The sequence below is a fragment of the Asterias rubens genome, chromosome 7 (genome assembly GCF_902459465.1).
Source record: "Asterias rubens chromosome 7, eAstRub1.3, whole genome shotgun sequence".
NCBI classification, from domain to species: domain Eukaryota; kingdom Metazoa; phylum Echinodermata; class Asteroidea; order Forcipulatida; family Asteriidae; genus Asterias; species Asterias rubens.
The window spans coordinates 20,006,251-20,027,215 of NC_047068.1; the positions used below are offsets into that span (position 1 = coordinate 20,006,251).

Below are 20,965 nucleotides of genomic sequence, written 5' to 3' on the forward strand. Positions count from 1 at the left end.
AGAGGTAATATGTCACACGGAACTTCCAAAGCGGTCCGGGTTTAATACTTAAAACCTCTTCATATGTCGAACAACTCGTTAAGAGAGCCAAGAACATTATTGCCTTTTACGGAGTTCCAGAAGCGCCGTCCCACTTATCGGGAAACCAAAATACTTGAACGCAGCAAGTCGCCTAACTTTGTGGTATAACGACGAGATTTGTTACAATCTAGTCGTCTTTCCGAAACTAACAGGACGTGCGGTACATATAGGTAGGCTAAAGTCAAAAACCTCCTGAGTGAAAATTGATCCCGATTCCGGATCCAGTGGAGCCATTTATGACCCGAATCTGTGTCAAAATGCCGAACAAATTGGCCATGCAGCAATGTCAGAGTTGAAATCCATGTTTTAGTCCGGGTCGGCCTGACCCAGAATTTGGTCAGCTGACCCGGAAATGGGTCAGGCTGCCGTAACCAGGAATCCATGAAAATGTTAACCCGAGATTCTTTAAAGTGTATAATGACGCTTGGTGAAATTACACATTATGTCGAATTGGATTTGTTCACTCATTAGAGTGCATGCATAGAGCTCGGTACTTTCCAAATCTCCCTCAGCCAGACATTCTTTAAACCCAACTTTTTGTTTCGCATGTGATTGGGAACCAATTTCATGCAGCTTTTATCAGAAAGTTCCGCTTGACAAATTGCTCAGCTTAGCAAAACATGAGTGGAGCACAAGTCGCAACGCTGTAAACTGGAATGTTGGAATTTTGGAATGTTGGCTGTTTTTAATGTTTATGTGCTTACAGGCTTTATGAAACTAGGCCAGGGTAATAAATCGTTTAAAACAAAGTAAATGTACCCTGTGGTTAGCAGCGTTTGTCTCTACTTACAACCTGTTTTCTCTTCAATAAGTATACCACCAAGGCAGTGGCTCAAAATGCTTCAGTGTTTCTTCCTTGAGTTAGACACCTTATAGCAAAATAGCCATTCGAGGTTCTGAATTAATTAGTGACTGCCACCGAGTCAGCAACCTTTTTGGCTTCAACACAGTAAACAAAATACAACCTCATACATCATTTATGATGTCAAACTTTGATTTACAAAATAGCACGGCCACTCATAGAAACCTCTCTGTCTCGGTAAATAATACGGTCAATGGTCACTTTAAATTTCAGGCGTCCCATCTCCACTATCTGACAAAAAGATTAATATTCTCATGCAGAAAAAGATAAATGGGATCTGATGTTTCACAGCCATTGACAGCTCCACTATGGTTGGACTCAATACACATTATCAGGTGTATATTTATACACATAAAAGTGCAGAGATATAGGGTTGAATTAAAGTCGAGTCCCACGCGGCGCTCTTTGCATATGACCGGGGTGAATGAAAAGGGGCCTGGGAATCGGCGCGTGAACACCCACAACCTTTCTCCCTCCCACACGCCTGATACATGATCTCAAGTTCACATTTAGAACCCGCTTGTCTGGGGAATTATTTGTGTTTCTGTTGAAATAGATCTGTTTCTATACGTGTACAAGGCACTGTTTAGAATATTACTCGATCTAAGAAGCCATGTGTTGAAGGGTGCTGGTTCGTTGAGACTAAATAATAAGGCAAGCCCATTTGCACTTTGCCTTTTGTCGGTGAACAGATTCGTGACAATAGAAAACTGATGACTCAAAATGAGGAGAAAGGGTAAAGCCACGGTGTGTAATTTTCTTTGATGAAAATTGTAAAAGTAAAATTTTTCTGTTGTTGGGATCCGCGTTTAACTAGACTGAAGTCAATATCCTTACTTATTGGATGACCTATGAATCAGAGTGGAATGACCATTATTGCACAGCAGCGTATCCAAAGCTTCACTTAGGCATGGACATTATAATGAATTCCCAGCATGGCAAAAGGCAACAAGAAATTGGCGCCATCTGTGTGCACCTACTCTCCTGACGGGAACAGTATGTGCTACATTCATGTAACTAAATTTCGGAAAATCATTACACTCTTGTTTATCACAATCCGTCCAATATTCCAATTATTGTTCTAGTCATTCTAAATAGGCAGCACAATTATGAGAACTTTTAACAAGGGTCACTATCCCACAAGAATACACATTTATTTTGTGCATTCCTGTGAAGACATATTTCAGTCGAACCTTTATCTCTGTATAGTTAAAGGGACTATAGACAATAATGGTAATTACACATAATTGTATAAGTAAGTGTTAGGAAACTAAGTTTTTGAGAAAGGGGTAATTTCTCACTCAAACATTAAAAGACTTCAGCGGCCGATTTCACGAAACTTTACGCAACTGCGTAAGTCCACTTGCGCAGCGTTTATGGAGCAACTTGTGCCATAAACGTTGCGCAAGTGGACTTAAAACGCAGTTGCGTTAAGTTTCGTGAAATCGGCCCCTGGCCTGAATCCAATTGTATTGTGCGTCTGAAAGAACACACAATTCAATGTTGTGCAATAAGGGCGTTTTTCTTTCATCTGAAACTTCATCGTTGTATGCATATGTTTGGGACACACCAAAAGAGAATACTGGTCTTTGACAACAACCATCTCATTAAGGGGCACCACAGTCTTAAGAACTCCCTTATAAAGACCCTTTGTTTTCCCTTTTCTGTTTTGTTCTCAAAATCAAAGCAATCGATCAACACTTCAACCCTTGCTTCAATAACACGGTGTGTTTGAAACAAGTCATAACATATCGGATGAGGTTCGAAACGATTACGACCAGTTGTTTTCTCGTGATACCTCGGTTTAGTTTTGTATCTTCACTTGTACAAATCGCAAATGTGTCATTTCACCGAGATGTGCCCACCCCAATAAATACATCGACAAAGAAGCAATCCTGCGCATGAGAGAATCTAATACACGAATACATCAGATTGTAGTCAACACATCTTCCAAATTGTTAACCAACCTATACGCACTGGAAATTTGAAACACAAAGTGTGATAGTTGTGTTTATTATTAGTGACAGCTTGACACTTGACACTAAACAAAAAATGTGAAATATTCCTTGCAGTTGTTATCAGTAATGAAAACCTCTCGTTCGCAAACCTAATCTCTAGACTTTGTTTTCTCTAAATGTAAAAGTGTAAAAAACACCACTCTTTAAATTTCGAGTTGCCCCTCAAATGGCTCTTTGAAGCGAGGGTGATTATTTCACTCTTTTAGAAGAGTTTCACTCCAGGACAGAGCGAAAAATCACTCACAAAGATGCAAACTTCAATCTGAAAGAGTGGAAAACCACTCAAAAAAGAGTTGTCCCTCATTATGGCTCTATTTAAAGAGTGCCTTTAAACTCTTTTGCATTTAGAGTACCTTGCTAAGTATGTTTACCAATTTGTATTTTTCTTGTTCTTGTAAATCTTTTATTTGTAATTTTGTCATGTGATTTTTCATATTAGCTGGCAAATAAAATGAGATAAAAAGGAATGGAAAGTTGTCTTACTTTGGTAGCATCCTATGGAGAAGGTTATCTGTCTTCTTCTTCTCTTCAATGAGTTGGTGGGTTCTGTCTTCTACAATCTCCTCAAGATTGTTTGCATATTTCTCCATGATTGCCATCATATTATCCAAGATGTCACTCTTCCTGCCATGGGTAAAAGGAAACAAAATACGTTGTACTTAAGATAGAAAATGTATTGCGATAAACAGAAAATAACTTGTGAAACAAAATGTTCATGGTTTCTTTTGGGGATTATTTTTTACTGGCCACGATCCCCTGGCACATTTTTATTGAAAGGTCGTAAAAAGACCTGATTCAAGTGAAGTACGAATGTGAATTAGTATCTTACTTTCAATAAAAAATTGCTCAATCAATGCTAGCGATCTAAACACATAGGTGTTAGAGTAAAACCAAAATAAAGTTACATCCACAAGATATTAAATTTGATCAGGGGTAAGAATATTAGTTGTGTGTGTTACCAATCCTACACCGGTGTGTGTTTACCACACTGTACACTTGGTACTTTCCCCCAAGCCCCTCCAAAATATCCACATGCATTCTACTAATTTGAGATTCAAACACAGGACCTTTGCCATTCTGAAGCAGATGTCTTACCCCACACACTAAAATAATTTTTTTTTCCTTCGAATCATAGCGTAAACATGTACACTTTTAAGTTTTGTGTATTGAAGGAAAAGGGGTTGTGATGGGCATGTTTCTTTGATAGGCATGTTCCGGTAACATCCCGGTGTCTGTGACAAACACCATCACTGTTTTGAGGTTCGAATGAGCACTTTAAGCAATATAAGACTATGGAGAAAAAAAGAAAAAAAGATAACTTACATCCACATTATGCAAATTAAATCCAATTTAAAAGCCAGAGATCAATCAGTTTTAGAACAGTAGCTTTTGGTAGATGTTGTTTATCGGCAAACTAATGGCATGTTTTAAGTGACAAAGAAAACCCTTGTAATTGTCGTAAAAAAAGGGCAGCCACTGTGTAAGACGAGTGATACATTCATGTGGGGTCTTTCTGCAATACATTGATCTTTATCTCTCGTGCTCCAAACATTACTGTCAACAGAGGGCGCCTGACTCAAATCACAGTCAGATAACGATCGTTAAATAAAGTTGGCTTATTCCACACGGTACAGTTGACAAGCGCCCCCTTGCGTATTATTGTTTACATCACAGCGAGGGTTCTTACTGTAACACAGCAAGAATGTATTGGGATGAGGCTACATTGTTAACAACGCCGTTATGCACATTTCCTTATTGTATGGATATCATTTCAAAAAGGGAAAGAAAGACCGAATTCAAAATAACGCCACCAATACCTCCTCAATTTTAAACAGCTTCCAAGTTAGTTTGAAAAAACAACTCTCACAATTAAGGTCATGTAAATAAACATTAATTGACAATCCAGGTTATGGGTGATCCAATCAGGACGCCGTTTAGCATTATGAACACAGTGAGCAGGAATTACAAAAAATTGCGTGGTGTGTCTGCGGAGGCGCATTGATAAAACTCTCTTTAAACTATTATAAGTTGTGGTGGATCTGAACAACGTGACATATATCAACCGGTAGGCCCATACTCTAATCCTGAAGACGAACACAGCATACTGATCGAGAGGTTGATGTGTTAACCAACAATTCAACACGTCGACTGATAGAGAATTGTTCATGTACATGGTGTCTTGTAAGAAGGGTAAACACCAAATATCCAGAGTATGAAGTATCAAAGAGTCACTTTGTACCTTGCAAAATGTATACAAAGTGCTCAGGGTACGACGTACGAAGTGACAAGGGCCAATTTCATCAATCTGTTTAGCAGTAAATACCGCTTAGCATATAGCTGGGTCTGGCGCCAGTCACAACAATGTAAACTTATTGTGATTTAGGCTGGAACTTGTTTCTGTTAAGCAATACTTTTTTTTTGCTTAGCAAGTTGTAGTGCTTACAGGCTTTAATAAATTGGGCCCTCACACCAACACAAACTGAACAGAACAATAAGTTTACATAATAAAGTCTTACATGCCGCTGTGTAGTGGTTTGAGCTTCACCCGTATGGTTTTGAAGTCTGGCCTCTGGTCTGGTACCTCGACCCAACATTCCTGCATTGTGGTCAGTAGGCACTCGTGACAATTCTCTACCTCCATCACGTTGGGACGAAACGGCATCGTTGGATCCAATGGGAAGGTCACCTTGTCAATTATTTCTGTTAGAAAAAAGAAACCCGTCTTTTAAAGGCACTGGACACCATTAAATGAGCTGTTTTGAGTAATAACAATTTGTTTTATTACTCAAAAGAATTGTTTGCATAAAAATTGACTTGGTAACGAGCAATGGAGAGCTATTGGTAGTATAAATTATTGTGAGAAACGGCTCCCTCTGAAGTTTTTGAGAAAGAAGTTATAACTCACTAAAAAAAAATGAATTCGATACCTCAGCTGGGGTACTGAGGTCTCGGATACAAGCATCTGAAAGCACACAACTTCGTGCAAGAAGGGATTTTTTATTTCGACGACCAATTGAGTTCAAGTTTTCACAGGTCTTATAATTAAATGATACGTTGAGATACACCAAGTGAGACGAATCGTCTTTGACAATTACTAAAGGTGTCCAGTGCCTTTAATAACAATTTAGTTTAATCAATATTCAATGAGTCTTTTCTAAAGGCACCCTTCATTGTCCTAAACAAATGTTCCATCGCTATCATTGTCTGATTAATTTTCACGAACCTCAACACAAGGAAATACAACTAATAGCCCTTACTAGCTTTAGGGTTTGAAGTAGATTCAGTAAAAAAGTATTTGATTTAGATTTAGAACAATGCTCATGCCTTTACCGGAATTATCACCACATATTTTAAGTTTTTAAAAATACAGGGTTGAGCACGCGAATTAAAAAAAGCAGGAGTCGAATTCAAGGATAATGACGTTAAACAATATAATTGAAGACGTCCGAACTTAACTTTGACAGTGAGTATGTTCACAAGAGAGCGCCCTGTATATTTATCGGTGTCTGCGTTTCTCATGAGCAGTACATGTCGATATAAATCCCAAAGCCACCACAGGAGCAGAGGCTCGCTTGATCATCGACCGAATACGTGTTGTTTGGAAATGTCATTCTTTTAAAACAAAGGGAATCACTTCAATTAATTCAAATAATGTTTATTTTTGATTTTTGTCTACAACATAATAAAAGGCGTCACTTGTAACTATTATACGCAATTGGACAAAATATTTATAGGCACAAAGTCTTTAGGCACAAAGTCTTTAGGCACGTTACTTTTGTCAAAACTACTTCCACCAAATTGAGCCATGAGTTTTGAAATGTTTCTTCAGGCATATCAACACGTAAACATGCATTGAAAGTACGTCCTTTCCGAAATTGGCTTTGGCTTATTCAATAAAACCTAATACCGAAAGCACCTTAACCTGACACCCAAACCCTAAGCGTTGTTTTCAAAAAGGAATATGTCTGACCACTACATCAATGACAGTCACAGCCGCTTTTCTAATTTCTTCGACCAAGATTTACAGTAATTTTAATTAATTGACCTGTCTATGCTGGATTATGCCCCCCCCCCCCTGTCTTCAGAAGTGTCATCGTTTGATATAAGGGTAAACGAAGGAGAGGACGCGCTCAAAATGTTGTTGTAAATACATGGGTGCAGAACTAAATTAGAATAGCTGCTGTGGCTATGGCTGCCATTGATGCAGTGGTCAGACAATGTTCCTTTTCGAAAGCATCGCTTAGGGTTCTAATTCAAACTAAAGAGGGCGCTGTTGCGGGGATCTGCTCTCATGTGCTACGAGGTCTTTTAACAAAAAAAATATTTCAGGCATGATACTTCATTGTGGCAACGAAGGCGCCTGCTTCCATGCTTCAAGACCTGTCCCCAAGACCTGGTCAATGCATTGGTGCCCTTAAAATGCCACAATATAAATTAACAGTTTGCTCATAGGGTGCCCTTTACCAAGGAGACAATGCCTAGGTGCACTTGAAGCATACAGGCAAAACCACATCATAGTCCGACGACCTCGTCATTTCAAGGGGGCTTTATCGAAGGAACTTTGCTTACAAAGGAGTAATGCTTTAAAAATAAAGAGGTGACATAGTTCATTTTGCTCTTACTGTGTGTCCCTCCACCCACACCCTTTTTGATAATTTCTTCACCCTTTTATTATAGGCGTCTCCTCCTCCAAAAAAGTACTCAGCGTGACAGGTTCGATTACTTCTGAAATCCCACATGCTGGGAAAAGTCTGCTCTATCTTTCATCATTCATTCACCTGAACAAAGAGCGGTGTGGCGTGTGTCATACCTAAAATAGACATTTTAATAACATTTTATGAGATCATATTTCCCGCCTAATAAATTACCTTTTGGGTTGAGTGAACAGTTGCCAAACGGCCCGCTTCTTTGCACCAGCTCATACAGAATGATTCCGAATGAATAGGTGTCTCCTTTTTGAGTGCCTTCTGGCGGTGATGTAGGTTCTCGTAACAGCTCTGGTGCCTTCCACAATAAATCTGAGAGCAAGAATGTATCAAATATCGAGTCTTATAAAACTCTTGCCAAAAAAATAGTACAAAACCCAGGTCCATACTTCCTGCGAAAGCGACACCATGACCTCACAATTTTTTTCCGCAGCTAATGTTTCGCTGGAGCTCAGCACAAGTTATTTTCTAGCGAATCGCATTCGCAGGAATCATAAACCGGGCTAACCTACTGTTTTTATATGGAATATACTTCAAACAATTATATCAAAGACAATTGTAGCTGAATTGGTATTTTTATTATGCAGGTGTTGCTTTCTGCATAGTTATTGTTTTAACCTATTTACCGTTTTCCAGATCAACGCTCACATTACAATTATGAGGCCTTACACTCCGTAATAAAAAAAACTTCCATATCCAAAATATTTTCCTGGTGTTTTCACATTCAATTAATACTTTCCACAATCAGTATACGAAAGAAGATCCTATTTAAAATACCTACAAATGTAAATTACACAATCGGAGGGTCATGGGTCAAATCCAAAATTGTTTTCACTAAAAAACGAAACTTGTACCGTTTACAAAAAAAAGTAGCCAAGATAGCTGGAGGTCAACGAGATGTTGATTATGGCACAAAAAAAAAAAAAATATATTAAAATCCGATATCTCATTACACCCAAAACTTTGAACAATTAAAACAAAAATGAGACCCCTTTGCAATTAGGGAATTTGTGCAACAAATTGGCAGTCGAGTACGCCACAACACAACGATTTGTCCACACATTTAAATATGGTGTGCTTCCACAAGCAAACGATACTTTTTTGTTGCATCCCTGTGGAGACATCCTTTGTTCTTTCCTTTGTGAAGAACCTCCCTAGTACTTCAAAACAAAAATTCCTTGCGGCGCAAGGAATGTATGGAGACCCTTGTTTTCCATTCTATGTTTCGTTATTGGTCTCAAAAGGTAGTGAATATGGAATCACTATGTGGACGTCTTTTGTTCTATAGGTCGAACCTTGTACGTGATGGTTAAACAAGAGGGTTGTCAGTCAGAGTTTGTTGGTGGTGGGTTCAATTAATACCCGTAAGTCGCATGGGTTTCAAAATATTTCCTTCCCAGTGAGGAACTAGATGCTTCCAGACTGCCAGGATAAAGTCAAGTACATTTCTTGGAGCTTCCATTTAGCCTCATGCATATAACTCTTCGTAGTCTTCTTATCGTGTCCACGTACTATATATTGTTTTTCAGCCAGGACCGGACACAGTTCCTAGCAATATCATTGTACTCTGCAAGGTCCTCAGTTGTGCATTCTGGCTCCAGTAGGGGGCATCTCAGCAGGTGCTCCATAGTCTAGGTATCCCCACTTCCTGAGAGACTATTTGCACCCGGCCCGTTGATGTTTTGAGTCTGTTGAGGCACATCCATTCAGCCCAACTTGTTTCAGCACCAGGGGGAGTTCCTCTGAAGCACTCATGTCCATGGATGTTCTAGGTGGAAGTTTACCAAGTCTCTCATCCCACATGGCAGCTCGGAGAGCCCGGCTTCTTCACTAGTAAGACTTAATAAGTATAAAATCACAAACGGGGAGGGGGACACAAACAAACAATAAGTGAAACCTACTTCGATAAAATGCGTGCTCGCCCATATCAGGGCTTTGGTGGCCTGCTTTCAGGTAGTGTAAACCAAAGTCGGATATCTTGAGCACCCATCGGCTATCCACCACACAGTTAGACGATTTCAGGTTACCATGGGAATGAATAACGCTGCCATGGAGATGACTCATTCCCTAAAAGGTTTATCAAATAAAGGTAAGTGGTTAATACTTCAGACAACTCTTGCGTTAAAAAAGGGTATTCATAGGGAATTACTTAAAAAAGGTTAAATACCATCAAAAACTTTGAAAAGCTTGTTGCCAAATGACGACAACATGTATACTTTCTATTTAAAAAAAAACTGGTATTGCTCAACATATGCACACAATAACAAACCTGTGAAAACTTGAACCCAATTGGTCGTTGAAGTTGCGAGATTATAATGAAAGAAAAAACAGCCTTGTCACACGAAGTTGTGTGCTTTCAGATGCTTGATTTCGGGACCTGCAATTCTAAAATATAATTCTGGGAGCTCGAAATCAAAGTCGTGGAAAATTACTTTTTTTTCTCGAAAACTACCCTACTTCAAAGGGAGCTGTTTCTCATAATGTCTTATATAGTACTTATTACCAAGTAAGGTTTTATGCTAATAATTATTTTGAGTATTTACCAATAGTGTCCACTGCCTTTAAGTTTTAGAGACAGAGGATTAATTACAAACTTGAATATGAAAAAGACTTCATGCGTAAAGCCTTTCTCATGCATCTGAAAGCACACAATTGCAAATATTGCCAAATTGAGTAAATAATCACAGATTTGTTATTTTATGCTCATGATGTGATACACTTAGTGATTATATTGATCTTCGACAAAACAAAACAAAGGTTTACTTACCTTTATAATATCTGAAACCAATGAAGCAATGAACATGTTATCCAGTTTGATATCGTCATTTTCTAAAATATCCTGATGAATAAAAGGAAGAGGGGAAGTAAATAAATAACCAGTGTGGATGAAGACAAGTCAGAAGAACATTGGCATATAGATGAATAGTTTATAACTAAGCCTCTCCATGTGACCCAGATTTGTCAACCTTTTCAATAATTCAGCTAGCGGCTGCCCGCTCCAAACTTACCTCGATGCGTCTAGATTAGATCGGAACGGGGTATAGGGCGAGTTCAATTTGAATGTTTTACGAGATGTTTAAAGATATTGAAGGTGGGGTGCTGCCCTGTGGCCCCCAGGGGTAAAACTAGTCAACGACAGGCAAAGCTCAGTCGGTCTCTTTAAACTCGACCATCCAAATCTCTCTCTTTTTTCTTCTTTCTTTTCTGTTTGACTTTCTTCTCTTATTTGTCTGTCTTTATTGTGTGTTTTGTTTCTCTTGATTTGAAAATCAAACTGAATGCATTAGGATATTCAACTCGATGCATTGATACTAGAGATGTGAAACCTCCATTGGTTTCCCTTCCTTTTATTAATATTGCTCAATTAAGTTAGTTGGAGCAAACCGAATCCTTGCTTTTGATGTTTGATTGTCAGTATTAGACAATCAAATTATATTTGGTTACAGGTCCTTCTCCTTACAATATCTTACAGAGTATCTCTCCTTCTTCTGCAACCTACTTCCTAACAGCTCAATAACAAAGACAATTATATCATTTAACAATTATTACTGATAAAGCAGCTTCAATACAAAAGGTGGCTACGTTCATCGCAATATTTCTCCGTACGAGATCTTCACTCTCCAGACGGAACCGAAATCGTATTATCCGGAAGTTGGGGTTGATTTCACAAAGAGTTAGGACTAGTCCTAACTTAGGACTAGTCCTAGGAGATATACAAATTGCATGGATAGTCCTAAGTTAGGACGAGTAACTGGTCCTAACTCGAGATAAGACTAGTCCTAACTCATTTTGAAAACATTAAACAGAAATTGATAGACCAAGGAAATCTATTTCAAATACCTGTAAGCTCCCACGTGAACAGTATTCCGTAATGATACAAATGTTAGGTGGATCAGCACAGGCTCCAACAAACGCGCAGAGATTGGAATGACACAAATCTCGCATCTATGGAGAGAAGATGTGAGGAGAAACAAACAAGGGGTGGAATAAATCTCATCAAAAATTCAAAACCAATGCTTTTTAGCCATGCACCATTTTTTGTTCGGTTAAAACTTGTTAATAAGAAGTATGGGTATTCTTCATACAAAAGATATCATAACTTCTACTAAGACTATTTTAAGATTGGAGCAGTTATTTATTGTTATATATAAAATTGCCTATTTTTCTATACGGTTTGTTCACACTTGGTTAAAACACAGTCAGCCTAATTGTGTCAACAATGAGTTTTTTTTAAAATTAATTCTGTAAAAGGCAAAATACATGTAGTTGCAGCATTAAGGTAATACAAATTGCGATTGTGAAAGAAACAAATGATAGAAAAACAGAAAGAAAGAGGGAATACTTTCACAGTCAGAATAACATTATTGAGATGTATGGCTGGGAAGGACAAATTAAGGTTGTAGTGTGAAATAGAGAAGACCGGTCTTTCGTGTTCCTCCTCTTTAAATAGTTTATCGACATTGAAGCATGGAGGAAGGTGACTAAAGAGGAAGCTGTCCAATGTGTGAAGCCACACCTCTATCTGTTTAGACAAATAGCCCCACCAACGACTGATTCAGTGTCAGGCACAGTTTGCATCCAGATGCACAATAAAAGTCTCCAGGCGTGTGAAGTCTTCTAATATTTGAGTGAGAAATGACCCTCCTTCTCAAAAACTACGTTCCTTCAGAGGGAGCTGTTTCTCACAATGTTTTATACTACCAACAGCTCTCCATTGTTTGTTCCCTAATAAGCTTATATAAAACAATTATTTTGAGTAATTACCAATGCTGTCCAGTGCCTTTAATCATAAATTACTTCTCCTAACTGTGTATATAATGAGAAGCTATACGAGGGCTTAGATGGTACTATGCAGTAAGGATAAACCCTAAGTATCTGGAGGTTGTATTGTCCTCTAAATGGAGAAATGGGTTGTTACTAAGTAAATAGGATGTCTGCTATCACAGTATTAATGTTAGCCTTTTGACAATAAAATAAAGCAACTGCAGGTGCAGTATTATCCCCTGGGATGAATATAAATACTATTGCTATTCTTTCCAGGGAAGTTACCATGGTTGCTGTTTGTACTTTGAAATATAACTGAATTAAAGGCAGTGGACACTATTGGTAATTACCCAAAAGATTTGTTAGCATAAAAAAACTTACCTGGTAACAAGCAATACAGCTGTTGATAGTATAACCATTGTGAGAAATAATGTAGTTTTCGAGAAAGTAATTTTCCACTAAAATATTTGAATTTGATTTCGAGACCTCAGAATTATATTTTGAGGTCCCGAAATCAAGCATCTTAAAGCACACAACTTCGTGTTTTTTCTTCCAATATGTTTTGCAACTTCGACGACCAAATGAGCGCAATTTCCCACAGGTTTGTTATTATGTACTTTATCTTAAGACACACCAAGTAAGAATACTGGTCTTTGCAAATTACCAATAACACGGATTGTTTTATATATTTTTTATTTAACGGGGCAACCTGAGTGATTAAAAAGTGCCTAATGTTACAAAGAGGGGCACGATAATATAGTTGGCATTAAAATTTCAAAAACGAGAAGGAGCTCTTCGAGAAGAAAAAAAAGAAACCAATCAGGTGCGGTAGCACCATGTTTGAAATCTCCTTTGAGATGTGGTGGTTAGGAGAAGAACCAGTGGCCGACAACTCAACACTTCGATCAGTGTGGAAGTGTCGTGGCCGAGCGGTTAAGAGCACCGAATTCAAACTCTGGTGTTTCTGATCAGCAGAGTGTGGGTTCGAATCCCCAGCCGTGACACCTGTGTCCTTAAGCAAGACACATTACCATTGCTTCGTCCTTCGGATGGGACGTAAAGCCGTTGGTCCCATGTGTTGTTTAAACGCATGTAAAAGAACCCAGTGCACTTGTCGAAAAGAGAAGGGGTTCGCCCCGGTGTTCCTGGCTGGATTGGCAGCATATTGCGCCACAGCACCTTGTAAACCATTACATTGTGCTTAAGGATTAGGTCTTATATTATCTCAAAAATCGCCCCCACTCCTTGCAGTAATAATACCTGGCGCTTTGTATCCTTTGACAAAAGGCGCGTTATAAATACGGTTATTATTAGTATGATTATTATTATTATTCTGAAAACTCATCACAGGCACTGGACACTATTGGTACTTACTCAAAATAAAACCTATTTGACATGAGCAATGGTTAGCTGTTAAAAGCATAAACAAATAGTGAGAAACGGCTTCCACTGAAGTAACGTACATTTTGAGAAAGGGGTATCGCACTCAATTATTATTTACTATGCATCTGAAAGCACACACATTTTGTGCAAAAAGTTTTTTTTTCATTATCCTCTTGTTATGCTTCGCTGACCAATGAGTCGAATGTGTCAGAATACACCAAGTGAGAATACTTGTGGTTTTTTTTGTATTACCAAAGGTGTCCAGTGTCTTTAAAACAAATAATAACAATAAAACAACATACTCTGAGGTGACTAAAACAAACTCACAATTTTGAGTTCCAGCCTGACATTCCTGTTGATATCCACACTCTTCTTGTCAATAGTCTTGATGGCGACTACAGAGCCCTTGTAGACTCCTACCTTTGTATAGAGCTGGCTCTTACAGAACGACCCACGGCTATCTGTAGTCACCAAGCTAAACTGAAACAAGTCAAAACGGGTGGAGAAATAAATCGAAATTTAACTTTTGTGTTGAACGTAAAGATAATATAGGAACGCAAATTTGCAAAATGGGGCGGGGGCAGGAATAAACAAAGCAGATTAAAGTTACTGTTGTATCATGTTGATGGTCCCTCATGTGTCGTGTTGTTTCGGCAAATAATCGGCGTTTTTGGTCGACGTTACAATGCGAATTAGTGACGTCAACATTCGTATCACATTCGCATTCGTCGGGCTTTAGGGTTACCAGTGCTGACCTAGGGTTTTAATTGTTTGGGTGCAGCATCATAATTTACGAAAAACTCATTAGATGCAGCAAAATCCTTCTTTCGGCATCTGTGTTCAATCGCTGCATCATGGTTGATTCCTACACTATTGCCAGCTTACTTCCGACCGCTGCGCACAGGTTTTTTTCTGATCCACTTGATCCTCACTTAGTAAGCCTGAAAGCTGACTCGTTATAATATGCATGGGAATATATTAGTTCACTATATCCCAGTTTAAGGCAAGTAGATTGCCTGCTCGATCGTAAATTAAACAGCAAGTGCGCCTCGCAGAGTGGAGTACACCAACCGAACACTCTAATGAACTATATCATTCACTGCATAAATCAGACTGCAATTAGTACGCTTGCGTTTGAAAGTCATTCGACAGAGCAATCACAAAAATATTTACATATGATTTAGAGGCAGGTATAAACTGCCTGCTCGATCGTAAACCAAACAGCAAGTGCACTATTGTTGAAGACAAGTACAACGCCGAACAATCCATTGAACTAAATCATTTACTGCATAAATCAATTTGAAAAATAGTACACTTGTGTTTGAAAGTCCTCCGAAAGAACAATCACATAAACATGTTTTTATTATCTTGGTTTAAAGGCTGTTGATCGTAAAACCAAACATCAAGTGCACCCATCGCATGCAGAACATAGTACAACAACCGAACAACCCATTAAACTAAATCATTTACTGCATAAATCAGATTGAAAAATAGTAGGCCTACACTTGTGTTTGAAGGTCCCCCGAAAGAACAATCACATAAACATGTAGATGGAAAACAAGAGTAAGGGGATTGACAACCAAAGAACGGGAAAATGGAAAGAGGTAGACATAGAAGAACATGGAGAGATGACATCAGGGTTTATGCAGGAGCAACAGTGGACCCAGAACTGCAAGAAATAGAAATGAATGGCATTTACATCCGGAGGGCTACATCTTACACTGGATGAACACAGTCTAATGATGATGATGTTAAATACCGCGTGGGAATACCTTTCTCGCACTACTGAACATGAATAGTCTAGGTGTTCTATATATAGGTTTGTAGAGGTATAAGGGATGTCATAATTAATTAATAATTGGTTAATGTATCCGCCCTTTTGTTAGTAAATGTCAGCACATTGCAACTGCGACAATGATGAAAGAATCGAGAGGCATTTTGCGGTTTTTCATCTTGCGCTGGCATGAGGCCTACGTGCGAAACAGAATATAAGGTAAAGCACACGTTATTATCTAGATACGGTGTTGGTTTTTAAGACGACAAACTTCGCTCTGACATGCCGAACTGATTTAAAAAATAATAATCACTGAGAGCAAATAATCTATATATAGCGACCCCTATAGAGCAATCAGTTGTCAAAGGTGCCATTCGGTATATTCAATAAGTAAGGGCAATTTTCTTTTATTTTTGTTAAATTTATGCTTCATAATTTCAACGAAGTTCTTTGGAACCAGTTTTGTTAATATTCATAGTTTTCGTTTTTTAGTCCTTTCGTGTTCGGCTTTGGGGACCGTTTGAGACATTGCCTTGTTTGGGTTTTTACATTTTCATCCATGCCTCCTGTTTTTAAGTATTTGCATCGGCTATTGATTTTACTGATGTGAGATAAGAGTGACGTTGAGTGCAATCTCCTATTTTAATTTATATTAATGGCTCCCCGACTACACGTTCAAGAATGCGGCCCCCCCCCCCAGAAAAAAATAAAATAAAATAAAAACACACGTTCAATAACGGCTCCCCCAACTACACGTTCAAATAATGACTCACCAACTACACGTGTAATAATGACTAACCAATTCCGCGTTCAATAAAGGCAATGGAGCCATTATTGAACGTGTAGTATACTGAAGTTGGCTCCCCCAACTACTTGCTCAATAATGTAACTTGACCTTCCCAAGTTTTTGTTTTGCCCTTACGGCCGACTTGAGTGATAGTTACATCGTTATTTTGGACAGTGTTTAATTACTGGCCATGTCAAATATTGTCAATTCATTAACAAAACGACCAATGCAAATCTGAAAACAAATGTATAAAACAATAAATTGAACACAGGCATGGCAGGGCAAGGTTGCTTGGACACAAACATCCCTAAAATAATGTTCGTGAAATTGTTTTACGCATTTCTCAAAACAACAACACCTCAGTGAATAACTATTTTAAGGGAACATTGTTATCACCATTATCTTTAAACCTTGTATAGTTTAATGTAAATCTGTGGTATCTTGTGTCTTATGTCGTACAAAAGGTGACCTTATATGTTTGTATTATCCCACATGTCGTGCGTATTGGAGCGGCGACGGTTCTTAATATTACACCAAGCCGCACATGGCTCGAGGGGGCGATATGTAAACGTGACGATTGTCATTTTTTCAGTCCCGTCTCGTGTTCTCTCCGTGTTCCACCTTCTTGGTAAATGGTGCCTTCATGAAATGCTGGCACTGGCGTCAAATTATCCTAGATCATTTTGATTAAAGGAGTGGAGAAGCAATCGCCAATGAGCATGAGCATGATACTGCAGAAATGCAAGATAGGCCGTGTCCGAATTGGCGACTTTGGCTACAGCTGCGGCTAGATCAGCGCGTCTGTCAGTGTTGAAGCGCGCGCCCTATAGCCGTAGCTGTAGCCGAAGTCGCCAATTCAGACACGGCCTTAGTACCTCAGTCAAGATGTTCATTTGGCCACGTCCAATGAAAAATGGCGAACAAACTCACAATTTTTTTCAGTGAAGTTTTACCACTACACTCATGGCATTTATTCAAGAATTTGAAAACCCTCCTCATCAACCAGTGTGGTTTCTAAGCCCCGTTGTTGATTCTTAACAATTTGTTTTACAAGAGAGATGTGTTGTATCTGTGAATGAAGCCATTGGTGAATCGCAGAATGTCATATAGCGGCCATATTAAAGGCACTGGACACTATTGGTATTTGCTCAAAAAAGAATAAGCGTACAAACTTAATTGGTAACGAGCATTGGAGAGTTTTGGATAGTATAACATATTGTGAGAAACGGCTCCTCTGAAGTAATGTAGTTTTTGAGAAAGAGGTATTTCTCAATCAAAATTATTTAAATTTGTTTTGGCCTGTAGCCCTTTTTAGGCATCTCAAAGCACACAATAAAATTGTGCAATATCGGTGTTTTTGTTTTCATTATTCTCCTGCAACTTTGATGATCAATTGAGTCTAAATGTTTACAGATTTGTTCTTTTATGCATATGTTGGGAAACACCAAGTGAGAAAACTGGTCTTTGACAATTATCAATAGTGTCCAGTGCCTTTCACACCATTGTGCGGCACCATAATGTAGCCCGAGCCCTAAATGTAGCCTGACCTATGGTGCCGCACACACCATCGGCAATTTTGGTGCGTTATAGGAGTAGAGATTTAAGAAGGAAAGGTATGAATGGTTAGGGCAAAATGAGCAACCCCCCCCCCCCTTTACGGTGTTCTCTTTGATCATCACTCTGATGTATTAATTTATCGTCCAATCCGTTCCTGTTTAGATGTAAGTTCCATCCAGCATGACCTCGATGAGCTAAGCACTTGGAGTGTTTCCAATGGTATGACGTTCAACCCTACAAAGTCCAAAATCATGCATATTTCCCGTAAACACTCTCTCGACCCCCCTGTTTACACTCTTTCAGGTTTTCCTGTGCAACCCACATCCTCTGTCAAATACCTTGGAGTCACTCTGGATGCTCAGCTCTCTTGGAATAACCATGTAAAAAATGTTGTTTCAAGTGCCAATAGAACATTGGGCCTCATTAAGACCATTGCTTTCAATTCTTCTGTTTCAGCTAAGTTCTGTCTTTATAAATGCCTAGTTCTCCCAATTTTAGAATATGGCATGCCAGCTTGGCTCCCTCATACATCTCTCCAGACTCAGGCCCTCGAACGGGTACAAAAACGTGCTACTCGGTTTATTCTTGGGCAGAGGATGGGTGAGATGTCCTACCCCGATAGACTTAAGTCCCTCAACTGGTCGTCTCTGTCAATTCGTCGTAATTTTTCTATTTTGTATTTTATCATTAAGTGTAAGTTTAACCTTATTTACTGTGATGTGGCAGACATCATTTCTGTCAACCATAGATATCCTAATGTTCTCACCTTCAAACACCTGTATGCTAGAACCGATGCTCTGCACTTATCTGCTCCTCATCTTTTTCCCAGACTTTGGTCTAGTTTGCCAGAAAACATTCGTAATTCACTACTGCTCTTGCCCTTCCACAGCTTTCTCAAATCACTTAGATTTTCTGTCTGTCAATCTCATGAATCTACTGAATAGTAGCTTTAGCCCAATCACTTGTGCAATATTTTAAGTCGTTTTAATTTATCTACGAGTTTAGGTTTTATTTATTTATTTATTTCCCTTTATTGTTTATCCTTACCCCATCTGTTATTTTTACTTATTTATTTATTTTTAATTTAATTTAATTTATTTTTATTCTTAATATTTATCATTTTCTATTGGTCTTTAATTTTCTGCTTTTATTATTGCTTTGTGTACTATATTATGTTAAATCTATGTTAATTTTATTGTGTACCCCAGATGTGGGGCAACAGATCTACGGATCATAGTATGTATTTGCTTTTGTTGTCCCTTGCCCATCTTGGGGTATAATGTTGTCAATGTATTTTGTTTTGTACTGTTATGGCGAATAAAATAATAATAATAATAAAATAATAACAAAGAATCTGAATGTCTGACGTCCCACATCGAGGACCATGAATAACGCCAGTGCACCCGTCCCATGGACCTTTATCATTATGCAGCCATCTTGAATTTCTCCCATCGATGTCAATGTCACCAAACAGAGGCTGAGAAACAAAATAGTCCGGTTCCTACTCGCAAAATGATTATTAGCATAAAACATTATTGTTGGTTGATACGAGGAACATTATCAAGATGGAGGCATCAGACAAAGGTCCATTGTCTGTTTTATGGGCCGATTATTACCAAGGTCTTTCTGCACAAAAGTAGAGCACCTCACTCGAGCTTTTCTCGATATGTTCAACTTACCCTACTTCCAAAGGCGTCATTTTTACGTAAGCTGATGTCGTCAAAGTCAATCTTCCATATGAGACTGGCCAACTCTTGCTCGTATCTCCAATTCCTAAACGAAATCAACAACAACAACAGCAACAATTAGCAACAAAGGGAGGGGTTACCTTTGGTAATTAAGTTTTCAAAAACAGTTTGGAAAATTCATTTTCATAGTTGCGAAATAAAACTTGTATTGATTAATACAAATTGATTTACGATGATAACAAATTATCCAACAATACAATGTGTCAGTTTATATGTGAACAAGTCGGTTGCACTCCGAGAGGCTAACTTTGTTATGTTGAACTTTGTTGAAAGTGCACAACATGGGCTTTTGTCACGAAAACCTTGACTGTACTGGAATGTATCATGCCAAAGATACGATGTTTTGGTGGGTTTTATTTTCCTTCTTAAACTCCAAATTGTTTGAATCCATTCTTGCAATTGGAGGATTGGAACAAGATGAAACTTTCTGCTGCAACTGTCCTTTAAAACGTTTCTGTCTGGGCAAATTAATATAAAATGGAGCAGTAAATACAGTTGTATATGCACAAAGTGTCATATGGAACAGACTATTACTACAACTGTCAACATGGACACTTGACACAGGCTGTCCCAGCGCGCCCCTCGGTCACACTACCTAAATGGTTAACAATAAATCCACATACTACGAGTGGTAAAAAGGCAATATAGACTAACCCTTTGAATTGTCTGAGAATAGTCAACAAGCAGGCTGTGTAACACATTTACAGTACTCGAATGCAACCCCAGGTGGATCAAATGCAACTGAAAAATCTCATAACAAGTCTCTTAGATTCCAGCTTTTTGCAAACACTTGGGACAATTATCGGCGTCCGACGCCGGAAAGTACAAACCAAATCGAAATCAAGTTTATTCCACGATTGTCTTTTATTAGTTAACACTCCCAATCCGCATAGTCCACGCTGAATCAGTAAGGATTTAGAAGGCACCAATGTGTCAGTATCATAGTCGATGATTCTCGAGAATGTTTTATCCTCGCGATATACCTTTTTCAAAAGCAAAATTTCCAGAAAGCAACTTGTCTGGGAAGCCGTGTCCGAATTGACAAGTTGACGCCATAACATAATCCTAATGTGTCACCTATGGTTTGTTCCAGGCTACATCATGAAACAGTACACGACAGAGACATCTAAACAAACAAAAACACACGGTCAAACACGGTGTTCAAACTTGTTCTCAGATTTAAAACGTGAACTCAAACGAATTGAACATTGAAGGTTAACTATTTCTTTATGGCTAGGGGCCTTTTAAACACGAAGCAACTTGAAGCAACTCGTGGTTGGTTGGT

At 38.6% G+C, this 20,965-nt stretch overlaps 1 protein-coding gene across 1 annotated transcript in view; it reads right to left on the bottom strand.

Moving 5' to 3' along the window:
• The window catches only part of LOC117292867 (guanylate cyclase 32E-like), a 106,975-nt gene that overhangs the window by 22,641 nt on the left and 63,369 nt on the right, over positions 1–20,965 (bottom strand). Inside the window, exons 8-15 of the mRNA XM_033775037.1 lie at positions 19,612–19,705; positions 14,142–14,294; positions 11,508–11,612; positions 10,435–10,506; positions 9,569–9,734; positions 7,830–7,979; positions 5,478–5,661; positions 3,445–3,585 (exon numbers count right to left, since the gene is read on the bottom strand). Coding sequence (XP_033630928.1) covers positions 3,445–3,585; positions 5,478–5,661; positions 7,830–7,979; positions 9,569–9,734; positions 10,435–10,506; positions 11,508–11,612; positions 14,142–14,294; positions 19,612–19,705 — 1,065 coding nt within the window. The remainder of the gene's footprint in view (positions 1–3,444; positions 3,586–5,477; positions 5,662–7,829; positions 7,980–9,568; positions 9,735–10,434; positions 10,507–11,507; positions 11,613–14,141; positions 14,295–19,611; positions 19,706–20,965) is intronic.